This window comes from Eptatretus burgeri, chromosome 9 (genome assembly GCF_056783735.1).
Source record: "Eptatretus burgeri isolate ZD-2024b chromosome 9, Ebu_testis_v1, whole genome shotgun sequence".
In the NCBI taxonomy this organism is placed as follows: domain Eukaryota; kingdom Metazoa; phylum Chordata; class Myxini; order Myxiniformes; family Myxinidae; genus Eptatretus; species Eptatretus burgeri.
The window spans coordinates 2,491,824-2,510,241 of record NC_140969.1 but is presented as its reverse complement, the minus strand read 5'-3'; the positions used below and the strand labels follow the sequence as shown (position 1 = coordinate 2,510,241).

At 46.1% G+C, this 18,418-nt stretch overlaps 1 protein-coding gene across 14 annotated transcripts in view; it reads left to right on the top strand.

Moving 5' to 3' along the window:
- Positions 1-18,418, top strand: part of LOC147019430 (putative E3 ubiquitin-protein ligase RNF144A) — a 126,251-nt gene that overhangs the window by 68,863 nt on the left and 38,970 nt on the right. For all 14 annotated transcript variants that reach the window (XM_085893914.1, XM_085893908.1, XM_085893907.1 and 11 more), the window contains 2 exons: positions 10,764-10,908; positions 17,035-17,124. In XM_085893914.1, coding sequence (XP_085750040.1) covers positions 10,764-10,908; positions 17,035-17,124 — 235 coding nt within the window. The remainder of the gene's footprint in view (positions 1-10,763; positions 10,909-17,034; positions 17,125-18,418) is intronic.

Here is an 18,418-nt window from a genome sequence, read left to right as displayed (position 1 = left end):
TTGGTCTGGTCGCTCTGATGGTTACCATACCCAAGGAGTTGCTGTAGCTGTGTCCAATAAGCTGATCCCAATGATAATTGAGGTAACACCGGTCAATGAGCGTATTATGAGATTAAGGATTCGTCACTCCTTGGGTGTCATTTCCCTGGTGTCTGTTTATGCTCCGACTGAGGTGAGTGATCTCACCGTGAAGGATGCATTCTACGCCACGCTCGAGTCTGTGGTTGATCAGTGCCCCAGACGAGATACACTTCTGGTCTTGGGAGATTTCAATGCATCGACTGGAACTGATAGGGATGATTATGAGGTGTGTGTTGGTCCCCATGGGTCAGGAACTATGAACCAGAATAGCACTAAGTTCCTTGACTTTGCAAGAAGTCATGGACTGAGGGTGGCTGGTTCATGGTTTCAGCGCCCACAAGCTCATCGCTGGACTTGGTATTCCCACGCTGGCGGTGTGGCAAAGGAGAATGACCATGTCCTCATTGACTGTCGTTGGAGGATGATCCAGAACTGCAGGGTCTACCGGAGTGCTCAGTTCCTCAATACTGACCACAGGCTTGTTGCAGCAACTCTAAAGTTGCACCTTAAATCCTGGAGAATGGTACCATCCCAGCCTAGGCTGGATGTTGGCAAGCTCAGGGATGAGAGAGTAGCTGAGGAGTTTGCGAACAGGCTGAGTGGACACTTGGGGGTCTGGGTGCTTTGGGGGGTCCTGAAGAGTTGTGGAGTGCCTTCAAGACCACCGTCCTTGATGTTGCCGGTGGATGTCTTGGAGCTCACCGCAGGGCAAAGAAGAATTTTGTCTCTCAAGGGACACTGGATACCATTGACCAGAGTCGCAGGGCCAGGCTGAATGGCAGAGCTGAGCTGTTCAGGGAGCTGAGGCGTAAAACTGTACGTGCACTGAGGGTGGACAAGGAGGCCTATGTGCGAGGAATCTGTGAGGGGGTAGAGCATCACCTGTGGACAGGTGATTCTCATCCCGCTTACAGGGGAATTCACGCATTACGTTCATCCAAGCCCATCCCTCGGAGCACTGCAGTTCGAGCAGAGAGTGGTAGGTTCTTGACAGAGGAGTCTGAAGTGAAGGCCCGCTGGGCCAGTTACTTTGAACGGTTGTACCAGGCTGATCCCCCAGCTGTCGAGTTGGACGTCAAGGGTGTTACAATCCCTGTTGCTGACCCTCGAATCAACTGTGGTCCACCTTTGCTTGTGGAAACACGGGCTGCGGTGAACCAGTTGAAACGGGGCAAAGCTCCAGGGATCTGTGGCATCCATGCTGAACTTCTCAAGGCTGGTGGAAGTGCTGCACTCGTGTCGTTGCATGCAGTTTTGTGCTCTGCCTGGAACACAGGCATCATCCCAACCGACTGGTAGAGGGACCTTGTTGTCCCTCTCTGGAAAGGGAAGGGTGATCGCCAAGACTGCAACAACTACCGAGGGGTGACGCTGCTCTCAGTGCCGGGCAAGGTCTTTGCTCAGATAATTCTTGATAGGGTTCGCCACCATCTGCTTGAGCACCAGCGTCCAGAGCAGTCAGGCTTTACACCAAAGAGGTCAACGATTGACCGTACCCTTGCCCTTCGTGTCCTCACCGAACGCAGGCGAGAGTTTCGGCAGGGGCTGCTTGCAGCCTATGTTGATCTCTGTAAAGCGTTCGATTCAGTGAATCGGGATGTCCTCTGGAGGATTCTTGGTCTTCGTGGGGTGCCACCAAAACTGATTGATCTGATGTCTGAACTCTACTCTGGTACTGAGAGTGCTGTGAAGTGTGGTGGTACCATCTCTGACTTATTTCCAGTTGTTACTGGAGTTCGTCAGGGGTGTGTCCTGGCCCCCACACTTTTCAGCACTTGTATGGACTGGATTTTAGGGAGGATGTCGGAGAGATCAAGCTGCAGTGCATCGTTTGGGAATGTCAAGATCTCGGACCTTGATTTTGCAGATGATGCAGTCATCTTTGCGGAGACTTTAGACATCCTTTTGGGGGCCCTCGAGGTGCTGAATGAGGAGTCGGAGCCGCTGGGATTATGGGTTTCTTGGGTCAAAACTATGATGCAGACTTTCGGTGACATATTGGATGCTGCTGTCCTGTCTGTGTCTGTTTGTGGTGAGGATGTTGAGGTCGTGGAGAGATTCACTTACCTTGGCAGTGATATTCATGTCTCTGCTGGCTGCGAGTCAGAGGTCAATTGACGTCTGGGTCGGGCCTGGGGAGTCATGGATTCACTGGATCATGGGGTGTGGCGCTGCCGGTACCTGTGTGGGAGGACGAAAGTCCGAGTCTTCAGGTCCTTGGTACTTCCAGTCTTGCTCTGTGGATGCGAGACTTGGACTCTGACGAAGGATCTGAGACAGAGACTTAATTCCTTTGGTACCAGGTCTCTTCGGAGAATCCTTGGCTATCGCTGGTCGGATTTTGTGTCCAACGAGCGGTTGCTGAGAGAGACTCAGATGAGATTTGTTACCTGCATAGTCCATGAGCATCAGTTGCGGCTGTCTGGACATGTGGCTCGTTTTTCCTGACGCTGATCCTGCTCACCAGATTCTCTCAGCGAGGGAGTCTCATGAGTGGAGGAGGCCAGTGGTCCGACCACGTGCCTCGTGGTTGCAGCAGGTTGACCATCATCTCAAGGAGATAGGGATGGGCCTGGCATCTGCCTGGGGGATGGCCAGACGGAGGCCCCTGGAGTACCGGCAGAAAGTGGACGCAGCGACGCGCTGTTCTGGCGCATGCTCCCGTACCTGATCTGACCTGACAAGTCTGTAAAAAGGGGAGGGGGTAGTGTTATGAATTTGGAATTCGATTGCACACAACATGCAGGTTCCTTTCGTCAGCTATGTCGCTAAGTGCTTGTTCCCTAGATAGCTCATCTTCCATTGTTTAAATGTTTAGAAATTGATTAGATGCGCTGCGGATCGTTTTAATAGTTAGTGAACGAAACAATGGAGACGTCCCTTCCTCTTCTGCGAAGAGGAAGAAGAACGCTGCCGTCCCGTGATTCATGATGTCAACAACTCCCTCCCACCTGTGGTTGAGCGGGGGATGGATCACGAGGGCATGAGTCACGGCGGGCGCGGGGGAGGGGAGCGGAGAAGAATAAAGAGGAGATCCTTTCTTGGTTCGTGTTCAGAGTTGAGGGCTGCGTCGTTCAGCAGACCTTCGGGTCCTGTTTGGCTTGGGTTACGGTTGAGGCCTTCGGAAGCTTTTTGCTTCTGCAGAGGAGTGTTCAGCAGAGCTTCGGGTCCTGCTTGGCTCGGTAGGCTTTTTGGAGAGCAGCTTTGTTTTGGAAAAAAGTTGAGCAGGTTGCTCGGCTCGAGCTGCGAATGGTAGCTTCTTCTTCTTCTTCTTCTTCTTGGTTCGTGGAGCTCTTTGTTCTCCATTTGGTTCCCGGCTTGGTGCGACTCATCAACCTCTTCTTGGAGGTGGTTCCTCGGGGAAGCGACGCATCGACGGGAAGGATCGGCGCCTCTTCTCACCAGCACATGTTGAGAAGCGCGGGAGGATTCGCGGGAGCTCGGGAAGGATCGCGGCTCACGGCGATTGGATCCAGCTCGCTCTCGCTGGAGCCCAGGTCCGAACAACTTGAAGACCACACGAGGTGGAGAGGTTCGAGATAGGTTCTGGGTTTCAGCTCACCTGTCCTCCGAGCTGGAGCTCGTTATTAAAGGCATCAGCCACCATTTCTTTGGTGTGTACGTGTGTCCGTGGGCCCATCTAATAAGTAGGAAATTGTTAAGTGCTTTGTGTGTTGTGAATCTTTGCATTGCATTTCGTATAGTCGGAATAGTTCTCTTGCGTGCTTCCCTAGTTCCCCATTATTATTAATAAATACCCCAATTGTTAAATGTTTTCAGCTCGTCGCGTCGATTCTTTCATTGACTGAGCATTCCGTGTGTTGGGAGTTAGAAAGCCGTTGGTTTGCCGTAAAAGGGGGACATTTGGACCGACGGTTCTCGGCGATTATGCCGCTCGGAATCGCGCACGGGACAGGCTCGCCTCGGCGGTTTGTTCCGTACGAGTTCTGTCGAGGGTGGAATACCCCAGTAGTTGGATGACGTGGGTATTTAGGTACATTGAAGATTGGCAATCGACCCTACCCCACGTGATCTGCCCATTGGCGTATTTCAATTCTTGTACAAGGACCCGTCGCTCAGACTTATCCGGGCGGCGATCTATATTCCGGGCGATCGGTCAGGCCGACTTGACTTGTGGCTCCATCAGAGCGGTTGGTTGGCGGCCGACACTCGGCCCGTAAATATATATATATATATATATATATATATATATATATATATATATATATATATATATATTTGTATATGTGTATGTATGTATATATTGTTACAGCTGTGGAAATTCGCAAACCACCATTCAGGACCCTGAGGTGAGATATCTCTAAGTACATGTGTAGTGAGCCCCAAACCCATTGTATAGAGGGAATTTATGTGATTCATCCGGGCTGCGACGCTTTGAGTTGGCCATTTTTTTCTGTTCTATCTTTATTTTGAACCAACCACGTCTCAACCGCCATCACACAACCACCTTAACCACCACACCAGCCATTGTCACCAACTACAACCACGCTCCAACCCTCAGACAACAACAACGCCAACAGCCACGACCGTTACCTTCACAACTCAATCCCGCAAACATCGCATCACCGCCATTCCCAATGGCACCATAACCATCAACCACCACCGAAAACCCTCCACCACCTTCACCTCTCTCCTTCTGCGGCCATTCCCGCACCACCTGTGAACACTGAACGTCGGGCTGTCTCAGGCCCGTTCGGCGATTGGTGCCGAGCGCACCGAGCCGCGAGCGCAAATAGCGGCCTTTCCGAGGGAAAATTAGGATCAAGAACGCTACACGCCCACTTCTCCTCCGTCCAATTAGTAAGCGCGGGGCGGCTTGGCCCCGTCTCCAGGCGCGTCTGTGTGAAATCGATATATGTAAATTCTAGGATCAGGGGAGGTTCACGCCCCCGTTTCCTCCGACCAATGGGCGAGCGTGGCTCCGCCCCCGCGGTCATCCTGATCCGAATATTTGCATATTAGCGGCTCCTGCCAGCTTATAAAACGGCGAGCGCAAGGCAAATCGTGGCAGAGTGAGTCAGTTTTGGTTGGAGAGTGGAAAAGAGCCGGGGGAAGAGAGTGTCATCGAGAGAGTTGGGTTCTGGAGTCGGCTGAGAAGAGTTGCGGGAAGAGGTAAAGGAGCTCAGGTCCGAGGCGAGAAGGACGGCGGTCGGCGACGAGGTCGCGGTGTGGGATCGCTCGTCGCGGGACCCAAGCCAGCCAGCCATCTCCCTCCCCCAGGGCATCAACAATTCCCCCTTTCCCCCGTGCTGAGATAGTGCAAAAAGGGGGCCCGTTCCCACCCCACTCCAACGTCGTGCCAACGAAACCCGCCAAGGAGCACGGAGTCGGGGCACAGTCACGAGGAGGCGGGTAGGACCCCCCCCCCCGGTCTCGCGGACCTGGCCGCTCCTCCAGGTCACGCGCACAATTGGCCTACAGGCCTGTCTGCCCCCTTGTCTATGAGGGTGGCTTCTTTCCTTTGCTTTTGTGTAAATGTGTGTTGGCGCCATCTGTAAAGTAGAACTTTATAAGTGTTGCCGTGTGTGTGCGTAGTCGGTAGTCACTCTGCGTCGTTGTTGCTTTTGTTTTGGTTGCTATATGTGCATTTTGACTGTATGGCTGTATATATGTGCTTTCCGTGTGCCGGGAAATAAATGTGCAGTGTGAACTGTTTTCCTGTTTCGCTTCGTCTTTTCTTTATTCACCCTCCATCCTGCTTCACGTAAAGGGTTCGTAGTGGGTGCAAAACGCCTGGTAAATAATCTGAACCATCGAGGTCGACGATAACACCGCTCGGTTATCCCGATAGTACGGAACGGACCGCCCAAGCGGCTCGTGTCCGGAGTCGACCTACGGCGAGGTACAATCGCCCGGTTTACCATCCGCGTGGGTACTTTGGTAGGTCGAGTTTGGCGAACAACCCTATCCTACACGGGTGGCCGATTGGCACGATTGTGGTGAGGTGGAAAGGCCCACCCGTGACTGGCTCCGGGCGATAGTTCCCGGAGGGTCACGACTGAATTGTCCGTCCGGTGGGCGACGCGGTCGCGATTCGAGTAACGCGGCCGTCCACACGCCGGCGGGCGCGAATTCGCAACAATATGTATGTGTATGTATGTATATAGATATGTACAGTATATATGGATATGTATATATATATATATATATATATATATATATATATATATATATATATATATATATATATATATATATATATATATATATATATATATATATATATATATATATATATATATATATATATATATATGTTGTTCTTCGTCTTTCGGCTGCTCCCGTTAGGGGTCGCCACTGCAGATCATCCGTTATGATCCGCATACTGATTTGGCATAGGTTTTACACCGGATGCCCTTCCTGACGCAACCCTGGTCACCTCTTACGACACAGGGATAAGGATTGGGTTTCGCCATGATTCCGGGCTGCCCTACACCCTCTCATAGCACGGCTCACCGCAGAGCTCCCGTCGTCTAGCGATCCTCCATCCCAAGCTTCCGAGTAGCCGGATTACAGGCGATAACAAATCGCCACTACGCCTGGTATAGATCTGTATATATATAATATGTATGATATATTTTTTTATATATATGTATGATATATATATATATAAAAAGGGTCTCTACCAAGGGCGGGTCTCTACGGAGCACGAGCATGGCAGAAGGTCGGGGCACGGCGCACGGACGCGTACCCGTGTTCGGGGGAGATGAGTTCGAGTTGTTTTCTGAACAGTTAGGTTTCTACTTTCGGGCGAATGATGTAGAGGATGAAGAGAAACGCAAGGCGATCTTGCTCGCCTCGCTATCAACGGAGCACTACCGGCTGCTGAGTGATTTGGTGGCTCCAAATAGGCCCAGTGATGACGTGCTATCCTTTCAGGACATCATGGCGAAAATGAAGACCCACTTGGCGCCAGAGAAGTCGTTACATCTCGCGCGGTTCCAGTTCGATCATCTCGCTAAGGGTGGCGAGGAGCGCGGGCGTACTCTGCCCAGCGGCTCTCCTTTATTACGTATGCACACGCACAAGCCGCGTTCGATTCCATTCTGCATTCCTACGACGCCTCAGGCGGCGCGCACACTTTATATCCCTTGCAGATACGATGACCACTCCGACCACTCCCACACCACCATGCCCTTCCCCGTAGGCCCGCAGACTCCACCACAATAATGAGGTACAAAAAAGGAAAATAAGACATTGCTAATTGAGGTGTCAGTACCCAGCGATTTTTGGCTTAAACTTCTTCAGATGTTTTTACAACCATTTTTCCCTGCTGTGCAGGGGTTAGCTTTTCTTGAGGCAATGTTTTATGGCCGGATGCCCTTCCTGATACCAACCCTGGTCGCCTCTTACGACATACGGATATGGTACACCTATTCTAACCGGGACATACACCGGGACCAGTACACTGGTACTCATTTTGCCGACCTCGGAAGGATGACAGGCTGATTCAACCCCCTGGTGTTAATTCACCAGCCAACGGGGCTTGAACTCAGGACCTTAGGATCCCAAGCCAGCCACCCTAACCACTAAGCCAACACGGGAGGCATAAATTAAGAAAATGACCAAATATCAAGATCTCAAAAATGAAGTGAAAAGATCCTCGAAGCTGAAGAGTGACCAAATTGTTCCATTGATTATTGGAGCAATTGGACTGATGAAGAAGATCCTTAGAATGATCATAAAAACCATCCCCTGGAATATTACGACAAATGAACTGCAGTTGGAAGCTGTCCGGGGCTCGATAACGATCCTCAAAAGAGCCATCAGAACAAAACTTTAAGAACAAGAAAACTTCACAAATTAGTCCATGAATTGTGATCCCTTACTTAAACAGGTGGATACTTCAAGACCTAGGAGGACTCCATTCCACCTTCTGAAACCTGCATGTGGAGATAAAACACACACACACACACACACACACACACACACACACACACACACACACACACACACACACACACACACACACACACACACACACACACACACACAAACGATTAATGTGAGCTGCTGCCTTTTTCTTCCCAGGATTTGCATAACTAAGTAAGAAGAAATGACAAGAATGAAAATTTAATGAATGACGAGTACAGTAGGCTCCATGAGAAGCTGTCTTTCATTCTGAGTCAGCCCTATACTTCACAGAAGAGGCTGCGTTCACTTTGTCTGCCAGTCTGTTTATAGATGTCAGTGTATGATTGAGGAACAGCTTATTTAAATTGAATGTTATATTTTGAACATGAATCTGAAAATGAACCTGCAGTTTAACAGTACTTTGGCTCTGAATTTGTTCTTATTAACCTCCGCCATCGAAGATGGACGGAGGTTACTGTTTTCACCCGTCTGTTTGTTTGTTTGTGAACAGTATTACGGAAAAACTCCTGGGTGGATTTCGACGAAACTGGGTGGGGGGATTAGGTATGGTCCAAGGATCATGCCATTAGATTTTGGACTTGGTCCAAAGTCCAATATGGCCGCTATGGCGGCCATTTTGAAAAAATATTTGAATTTTTGTTTTTGCATTTCTACATGTTTTAAGTGATTTCCAACCAAAAAAAAAAAAATTGTCAGAGAAAAAAATCCAATCCACTAAAATCTAATCAGTTCATCCTTGTCACACACCCAACCTGTCCACAAAATCTCATCCGAATCCCTCCGCAACTTTTTGAGATATCCTGCACACAAACAAACAAACTGGGGTGAAAACATAACCTTCCACCATTGGTGGTGGAGGTAAATACCACTTTTTTCTTCCTCTTTTTTTAAAGAAGACATTTTGAGTCTTTTTGTTGAGAAGTTTTCATTAATAAAATGGAGATGGAGAATGAAGGATGGAGTAATGGGAAGAGCTCAATCAATAAGTGAGAAGATTCACCACACTCCCCCACAAAAAAGTAAACCAACTTTTTTTTGAGATGGTTTGAGTTTACAAAGGCAGTATGATAAAATTGGTCTTGATTGGAGGATGAGAATAAAGAGAGAATGAGAATTTAAAAATAAAATTTAAAATTTACACGCACACAACCTGGCCAAGGCTAAAGCCTGTATCTCACTGGGCTGCGACAGCTCGCGACAAAATGCGAACGGGATTCTCCAAAATGTCTGCAAACGTTCGCGGTGGTTCTCAATTTCCTCGCGTGAGTCGCAGGACGTCGCTCTGGTGTCGCTGGAATTTTGAACCTGTTCAAAAAATTCGTGCGACAAATTTTATCTCCAAATAGTCAATTGTCACGGTGGTCTCGAACCCTTCTCAATTTAGTTTCCGTGAGTCAGAAGGTGCGACAAATGTGACATGCAATGTAATGTAGATAGATTCACAATAGTTCAATCCAGATATGACTAAAAAAAAATATTAAAAAAAATAACAGTCCATATTGTAAAACCAGCATTGTCTGTCCTCTTTCTCTCCTGTTCTGAGTAATGGCCTTCAATGCAAACTTTTCACTTTCCCATCATTCCTTTCACCTTCCCATCATTCATAAATCACGTCACACATTTTTATATAAATTAGGTCACACACAAAATATGGTCACACCCACAAGCCCCTATCAGGCAGATGAACAATTGGGTCACACAATGTTTGTGGGTGCAACGTCGACAAGTAACAGAACACTTTGAACAATCAGGCTTGGTCAGCATTCTCCTGTAATCCCACCATCCTGTTCTGCCAGGGCACAGCTCCCACACCATTGTAGAACTCAGTCAGGTACTCTCTTACTCGTTTCCCAACTGACAATATGATTGCTGGAAGGGAGAGTCCATATATATATATATATATATATATATATATATATATATATATATATATATATATATATATATATATATATATATATATATATATATATATATATATATATATATAATATGTCACGCACAATTGTCGTGCGACTGTTGCACGACATTTGCGCGATGGTCGTGTGCCCGTTGCGCGACAGTTGCATGTGCCAAAAAAATCTGTTTCGTCACCTGAACGTCGCGCGAATGTCGTGCGACATGTATGCGAACTCCAGGCGAAGTTCATCCCAAATTTCGCCGGGAGTTCGTGGGACATTCGTGCGATATTCGTGAGACATACGCAAATGTGTTTCAGTATAAATTCAGTGTGATTCCAAGTGAAAATTATTGCTGTTTTATCGCAATTTGGTGTCTCCAACTCGTCGCGAGCTGTTGCAGCCCAGTGAGATACAGGCTTTAGACAAACACAAACTCAAATTTAATACAATATGACCGAGTAAGTACGGATAAGCAGACAATGGAACACGTTAACAGTACAGGGATCAAACAACAACAGTGAGACAAGGCATCCTGTGAGGTAAAGTTTGCTTTTGGGGCCTATCTAACAGCTGAGAAACTATGTGCGCATTCAAAGAAAATGCAACTGGAAAGAAGGTCTTTATAAAATTTATCAACTTCTTATTTTAATAATGTCTAATCCATTTTGGTGCTTGGATCTAATCCCTCATTTGTGTGTTGGCCTAAATAACATTTACAGCATCTGAATGTTAATTATTATATCGATTTATTTTTGCTTTGCCTCCCAAATCTCCCCTCTAAAGGATAAATAGTTCAAAATGGAATTTGTCAATGAGTGCCTTTATATCATATGACTGATTATGTTGAGCTTCCTTTAGAATCATGACATGAGGGTGGCTTTACAGGATTGTACTGTGGGATGGCGAAGATGATTCCATAAAACGATGCCCGGCATGCAAGATCCTTATTGAGCGAAATGATGGCTGTGCTCAGATGATGTGTAGCCGATGCCGTCATGCATTCTGCTGGTACTGCCTTCAATCCCTCGATGTGAGTGCCTCGTGATAGCTCTGTCTGGCAATGATGTCCTTTTCGAAGTCACTCATTGTCTTTAAGCCAATTGTCCACTTTGCTTTGTTGTTGCCCTCAGACAATTTGAATATCCTGTGATTCAGTGTTGAGGTAATTTATCCATGAAATCAAACTTTGTTTCAGGAGCATTTCCAACTCAAAATTTTAAATCTTTTTTTGGAACAAACTCCCACACACTCTTCGATCCCACTCTTCCGTCCAGGTTTTCAACACAGCTGTTCACCATCATCTCTTATCTCCCCCCATCCAAAACCATGATCTTTTCTACCCCCATTAATCCACCCCAAACCCACCTCCTGCAAATTCCCTGCTTTCCTTCCTGAAAGTCCCTGTAGTGTCCATCTTGTTTACACTGTGTACCCCACCCCATCCCTCTGCCTTCCACAGATCACCTCATGTGGTTATTAACCTCCACAATCGAAGATCGGAGGTTACTGTTTTCACCCCTTTGTTTGTTTGTTTGTTTGTTTGTTTGTGAACAGTATTACGGAAAAACTCCTCGATGGATTTCGACGAAACTTGGTGGGGGGATTAGGTATGGTCCAAGGATCATGCCATCAGATTTTGGACTCTGTCCAAAATCCAATATGGCCGCTATGGCGGCCATTTTGAAAAAATATTTGAATTTTTTTTTTGCATTTCTACATGTTTTAAGTGATTTCCAACCCCCCCCCCCCCCCCAAAAAAAAAAATTGTCAGAGAAAAAAAATTTTTGCAACTTTTTTTTTCAACAAAATTTTGTTTTTTTTTGCATTTCTACATATTATAAGTGATTTCCAACAAAAAACGTGCCAAAATTATAATTGCGGCTGATTTTGGAACTTCAGGTGGATATACCCACGTAAAATCAATTTCTGTCTGAAGGAATGTTTCTAGTTATGACGAATGAATTGAGTATGTAAAAGTTAAAAGTAAAAGGGAAAGTTGCAAACTATAACTCTGAGCACTGTTGACGTCAAATTGAATGAATAGGATATCAGGTTCACTTGAGTGACCTAGCAGAATTGGCGGCGGAAGTTTTGCACTCTACCGAGTGCTCCCCCTCTAGTTCCCTACTGTTTATGCTTTCCTCTCCCATCCCTCCTGTCTCTTGCTCCCCTTGTTATACGTTCTTTGTGTTTGCTCTTAAATGAGCCTTGACATTGTAGAAAGAAAAAAAAATGAATCATTACCATTCCTTCTTGATGATTGTAATTTACAGATCAAAGAACAATTAGAATTTCTGAGATTGGGCATTCCATTTGAGAGATACAGTCACTTGAATACTCAAATTCTTGGGGTGGGTGTGTTACTGGAAAAAATATTTTGGGAGTAATTGCTCTGTTTTGTTTTTGTTTTTTTCCTAACCGTCACACATACTCACCAAAACCAGGTAGCCCCCACCTGAAGGGGATGAACATCTGGCCCAGAAAAGGTTAACCCTGATATCATCTGGAACAATGGTGAATAATTGTACTGAAAAGTAATTAAAATTGAAGAATATTTTTTTTCAGAATAAATTTTCATTATTTATTTTGCTTCAGTCGATTGTAACATGTGATCGATCAAATGGTGATTCAACTTAAAAAAACAAAAAAAATGTGGTCACTCATTCCTCATTTATTAAATCATTCAGTCCCATATCTCATCCCACATCCTATTATTTATTAATTCATTCAGTCTCATCCATCTTTTCTCTCTTCTCACTTGTTTTTCTTCTACTTACCTCTTTGTCCCGATGGGAGCTACGAGCTTTTCACCATTTATCTCTAGCCTTAGTTACATTCTGTGCCTCACACCATGATAGACCCATCTCACCAAACTCGGCTACTCCAGTCCTACGACAAGTAGTTTTTGGCCTGCCTGGTTTCCTCTTTCCTGATGGTGTACATCTCAAAGCCACCTTGGGGATTCGTTCAGGGGACATTCTAAGCACGTGGCCAAGCCATTGGAGGAGGCGACACTTGATTTCAAGGGCAATGCTGTGTCAACCAGTTCTTTAAGCAAGTCTTTAAAAAAAATCTTAATTGGCCAGAAGATGTGGCAGATTTTCCTCAGACATCCATTGTGGAAGGACTCTACCTTTCTCTTGTCTGACTTAATTACTCACCAGCACTCAGAGCTACATCAAAGAACAGACTTGATATTGCTGTTATAAAGTCTTATTATATCTTTCTCTTCAGACTGTACTGTTTATATTTCCAGATGGAATGAAGTCGAGTGAATGCATTATGAGTTTTTGCAGTCTTTCCTTGATATGTTCTTGGCTCCATTGTCTTTGCTGATGAGACTGCCTGGGTATGTAAGATCCTCTACAGTTTCTAGATACTTCTCCATTTACTGTAATGTGTGCAGAAGGCATGGCATTGATGTTCATCACCTAGGTCTTGGCAGTACTAATGTTGAGACCTGTCCTTCTGGCAAAGCTGATTAGCCTGTAAGTTTGTTTTTTTTTCTTGCAGATTGGTATGCCTTGATGACAAAATTGCTAAATCATCAGCAAGGTCTAGATCAGCGTTTCTCAACCGGGGGACCGTGGCCCCCCAAGGGGGCATCGGCCTTCGACCGGGGAGCCATGAGCGGACGCCGAAAAACTGCGATTCAGAATGCAGAAGCTTGTAATGTACAATTAAGGTGACGAGTCTCCGGTCATAGTGTCAAAGTAAAAAGGGTAGATGAGTTTAACCACGATTTTAAAAGAGAAGGCGGAGCCCACAGAGCATTCATAGTAAACCAATGTTTACAAAAACGTTAGAATTTTGTTTTTTTCAAATTTTTTCTCAGATGTCGAAGGTTCGAAAATGGAATGACAGCTATGTCAAGTTTGGATTCACGAATGTCAGTCAAGATGGCGTGGACTGCGCGCAATGTCTGCACTGCTCGGTCGTGATGTCAAATGCGTCACTACGTCCTTCCAAACTTTCAAACCATTGCGACAAGAGGCATCCCGGAAGGAAGGAAGATAATATCGACGCTCTGTCTGTGAAACGATCACGATATGACCGTGAAGCGACACTTCCCAAATTTGGATTCCGGCCAGAAGAAAAACCTGCTCTTCAATCCAGCTACGAAGTGGCATACCGAATTGCGAAGTGCAAGAAGCCGCACACTATTGCTGAGGACCTTATCAAGCCATTTACAGAGAAAATGGTGGATTTCATGATCGGACCAGAGGCGAAAAAGAAGATCCAGCAAGTTTCGCTCTCGAATGACACGATCCGACGATGGATTTACGACATGGCCGCTGATGTGTGCCGTCAAGTTTGCTCCGAAATCAAACAAAGCACGCTCCAGGCTAGCCTTCAATTAGACGAGTCTACCGACACCGCCCTGGAGAGCCAGTTGATCGCCTTTGCTCGCTATGAGAGAAAGGGAAAGATGAAGGAAGAGTTCTTGTTCTGCAATACCCGACCAACCACAATGACAGCGGCAGATATCAAAGCTATTGTGGACTCTTTTTTTTTTTTTTTTTTTTTGAAGCTAATGGACTCTGTTGGCAGAATTTCAAGCACATTTATACTGATGGTGCCCCAGCGATGGTTGGCATCAGAGGAGGGTTCATCACTCTTGTGAAGAACGAATGGTCCCATGTGATGTCCTCCCACTGTTCGCGACACCGATACGCTCTTGCGTCAAAGACTCTTCCGCCTCGTTTGCTGGAAGTCATGGACGTCGCGGTCAAAGTGATCAACTTCATTCGTGCGAAGGCCAAAAATCATCGGCTCTTCCAACTCCTGGCCAACGAAATGGGAGCGGAACATGTTGGATTTCTGTTTCACACCAACGTCCATTGGCTATCGAGGGGGAAATGCCTCTCTCGGCTGTATGAACTCCGGGTTGCGGTGGAAATCTTCCTGCGAGACAACGAAAACAACCTCCATGTCCACTTCGACAATGAAGAGTTCGTCATGATGCTCGCCTACCTGGCCGATATATTCGGCCGACTCAACGAAATGAACCAGTCCTTGCAAGGCCGTGATGTGACAGTCAGTGACGTTCAAGACAAGCTTGCCAGACTGTCTGCTAGAATGGAAGTCTGGCAGGCACGAATCAAGGCCTGGTCCACTACCTCTTTTCCTTTCTTGAACGAGCACCTGCAGACGCAGAGGATTGAGCTTCCCGTCGGCATCAAAGATTGCATCACTAGACATCTTGACAATCTCTCCGCAGAGTTCAAATCGTATTTCGACGATGCACCGTTGGATGTTCCGTGGCACAAAGACCTGTTTAACGCCAAAATTGATCCTACTGAAGACGAAGCAGAGGAGCTGGCAGAGTTGAAGGTTTCAAAAGCAATGAAGCTGGTCTTCAGTAACAAAGAAGACCACTCCACCTTCTGGTTGTCTGTTCAGGATGCGTATCCACGACTCAGCAAGAAAGCATCCGTAATGCTCATTCAATTCGCCACAACATATCTTTGCGAATCTGGATTTTCTGACCTTGCGACCATTAAAACGAAGCCCAGAAACTGTCTTGACGTTGGGAACGATATTCGCCGTGCTGTGTCCAAGACGGAGCCGGACATAAGAGGCCTCGTCAGACAAGCCCAACAGCAAGTGTCTCATTGATTGTATTGCTTAGAAAAATGTTTACTTTGATTTATCTTTTAAGACTGAGTAAATAAATTTCATAAAACGAAATCTGCATCTTTTATTGAAGGGCAGGGGACCACGAATGTTAAGCGACTCGGTAGGGGGGCCATGGGCCATCAAAGGTTGAGAAACGCTGGTCTAGATCTTCAAGTTGGTTGAAAAGGATCCATTGGATGCCTCTCCGTCTATATCTGACATGGTATTCCTCATGATCCAGTCGATGGCAATCAGAACGAGGATAGGTGATGTGATACAACCTTGAAAAAGTGACTGACTCCACTGGGAACCACTTTGATAGGGAGTTCATGATGATACTGCATTCAAAGTGTTCATATAATTTGCTAATCAGGGTAACCATCTTCTGTGGAATTCCACAAGAAGTCAGTATCTTCCACAGACTCTTTCTCTGTACACTATCAAATGCCTTCTTGAAGTCGATTAAGTTGATGTACAAAGGTCTATTCCATTCTAAGCACTGTTTGTTGATGTGAGATAGTGCAAAGATTTGGTCGATACACCCTCTTCCTGCTCTGAATCCCGCTTGCTCTCATCTCAGATTTATGTCAATAACCTTGTCAATCCTGTTGAGGAGTATCCTACAGAAGACATTGCTGGGGATTGAGAGTAGTGTTATTCCCCGCCAGTTGTTACAGTTACCGAGATCACCCACATCCAGGATTGTGTACCTCTGCCTTCACGATGTCAAGAGGAAGAGTGTGAGGGAGACTGAGAGTGAGAGGTGGAGGGAAAGTGCGAGGGAGAGGAAGAAGGGACAAGATGGAAAGGGCTGGTCCATGGGGACCAGTCTCCCTCGGCACTCTGACCACGACCGCGCTGCCCTGACAAATCCAGGTAGCAGAGAAGAATGGGGAAGATTTGGCCCCCGACTTGCGTTGAGGGGAACCATCACCGCAAGGAGGAGTTCCTGATAGTTGAACTCTCTATTGTTTTATGTTTTGGTGTCTTTTGCTCTTAATTTCATTCTTTCCTTCATTATTCGTTTCTTTCTTTTTTGTCTACAGAAAGGTGAACACTTGCAAATTGTTTTTGGCTCACTTGGCTGTGCCTGGGTGTGTTTGAGGGTTTCCTTCATGTACAGCCTTTTTGGCTGCTGGTTGCATCATTGGTTAGGGGTGCTGCTATGTCGCTGATGCAGTGCCCCTATTACCAGTACTCTGGTGCTCATGTCGCCGACCTCGGAAGGATGGCAGGCTGAGTCAACCCCCTGATGTTAATTCAGTGGCCAATGGGGATCAAACTCAGGACCCTAGGATCCCAAGCCACCACCCTAACCGCTAAGCCAATGCCAGGCTTGTTTGAGGGGAGAGGAGTTAGCAGCTGAATCCCAAATCCTATACAGGTTCCTCCTGAAGACTTCAACTTTGCTTTTTTGCTTGTTTGAGTTCCTTCTAATGACTCCATCTTTATCTATTTGAGTTCCTCTTGATGGCTTCAATGCTGTATTTATTTGATTACAATTCTCTGACCAATGACGATTCACCTCTTTTCTCAGGATGACTTCCTGCTCCGTCATTATGACAAGGGTCCTTGCCGCAACAAGCTTGGTCACACACGGGCTTCGGTGTTTTGGCATCGCACTCAAGTAAGTGCTCTCTTCGGAAAGAGTTTTTCTTTTCTTTTTCTCTTCACAGCTGTGATGTGCATGATGCTGACTGCTTCCATGCCGACATTCAGATAATTTTCATGTAATGTCTGAGAATTTGTCGTCGTTCTGTCAATGACATAACTTGTGCACAGTTCTCCTGTAAAGTTGTTGCTTGTTATCGACTTTTATTTATTCACTTATTCATACATTTGTTTATTTAATTGTGACTCTTCCCCCCATGTTTTCCTCTTGTTGCACAGTTCTTCTTTCTGTTTATTTTTGTCTTCCCACCTTTTCTTGTCACTTTCCATGCCAACATTCCTCCTCTCATATTTTTCCTATCCTTCCCTTCTTTTTCTCAATGCTCCCCCCCCCCCACCCCACTCCCTGTGTACATAATGTAACAATGGCCTCTGCTGGTAATACAGTAATTTATTCTGGCAAGTACAAGAAGCAGAACGAGCCCCCCACCCAAAACCCCAAGTACAAATTTTCCTTTTGTCGGTTTTCTCTTTTTTAAGACCAAGTAATGATCTTTTAAATCGAAGGCATCGGAGCAGCATTTTCAGGGGTTTCATGTCAGAGCATCCTTGCTCCAAGTCTGAGAGGTCTATTAAAGATCGTCACTGAACCACAGACAGCTCGCACTTGTTGCTTGTTTGTTGTTCATTTTCTTGGTTCAATATAAGCCAGGTTTTATGGACCCCGATTTGTTAGACTTGTTCTGTATCTCACTTTGTAAGGTTATTTACGTCGGCTCACTGACCTAATATAACCGTTCGATGTCCTCATTTCCGTCCGTCTGTCTGTCTGTCTGTCTGTCTGTCAACAATTTTTATTTTTCTATCTCTTCCGAGACAACTCGGCCGATTTGAGTTCTAACTTGACACGATGATAATACTAGTTACTCTCTATACATCGTCTGAGCCCTTTTTTGCATTTTCGCCTCGGGGTCAAGGTTACAGGGTCATCAAGTGCAAAATGACCGATTGGTCGAATGGCCTATAAGGGAGCATCGGACGGCTATAATACATAATGGGTTTCATCGAGATTATTAAGAAGATTTAATTTGACCAACTCATTTCTCGTTACCTCTGTCGTCTGGCCCTGTTTATTGGGCAACACGAGGTCCGCTGACTTCAACACGGCTTCACGCAGTTATTTTAAGTTCAATTTAAATTCTGTTTTCACTTTTCATCGTCGCAAAGGTTGATTAACACTTGGTTGCAGCAAGTTTTGTGAAAATTGAATGTTTATATCCTCAGTCTGTGTGGAATGCATTGCAGAGAGG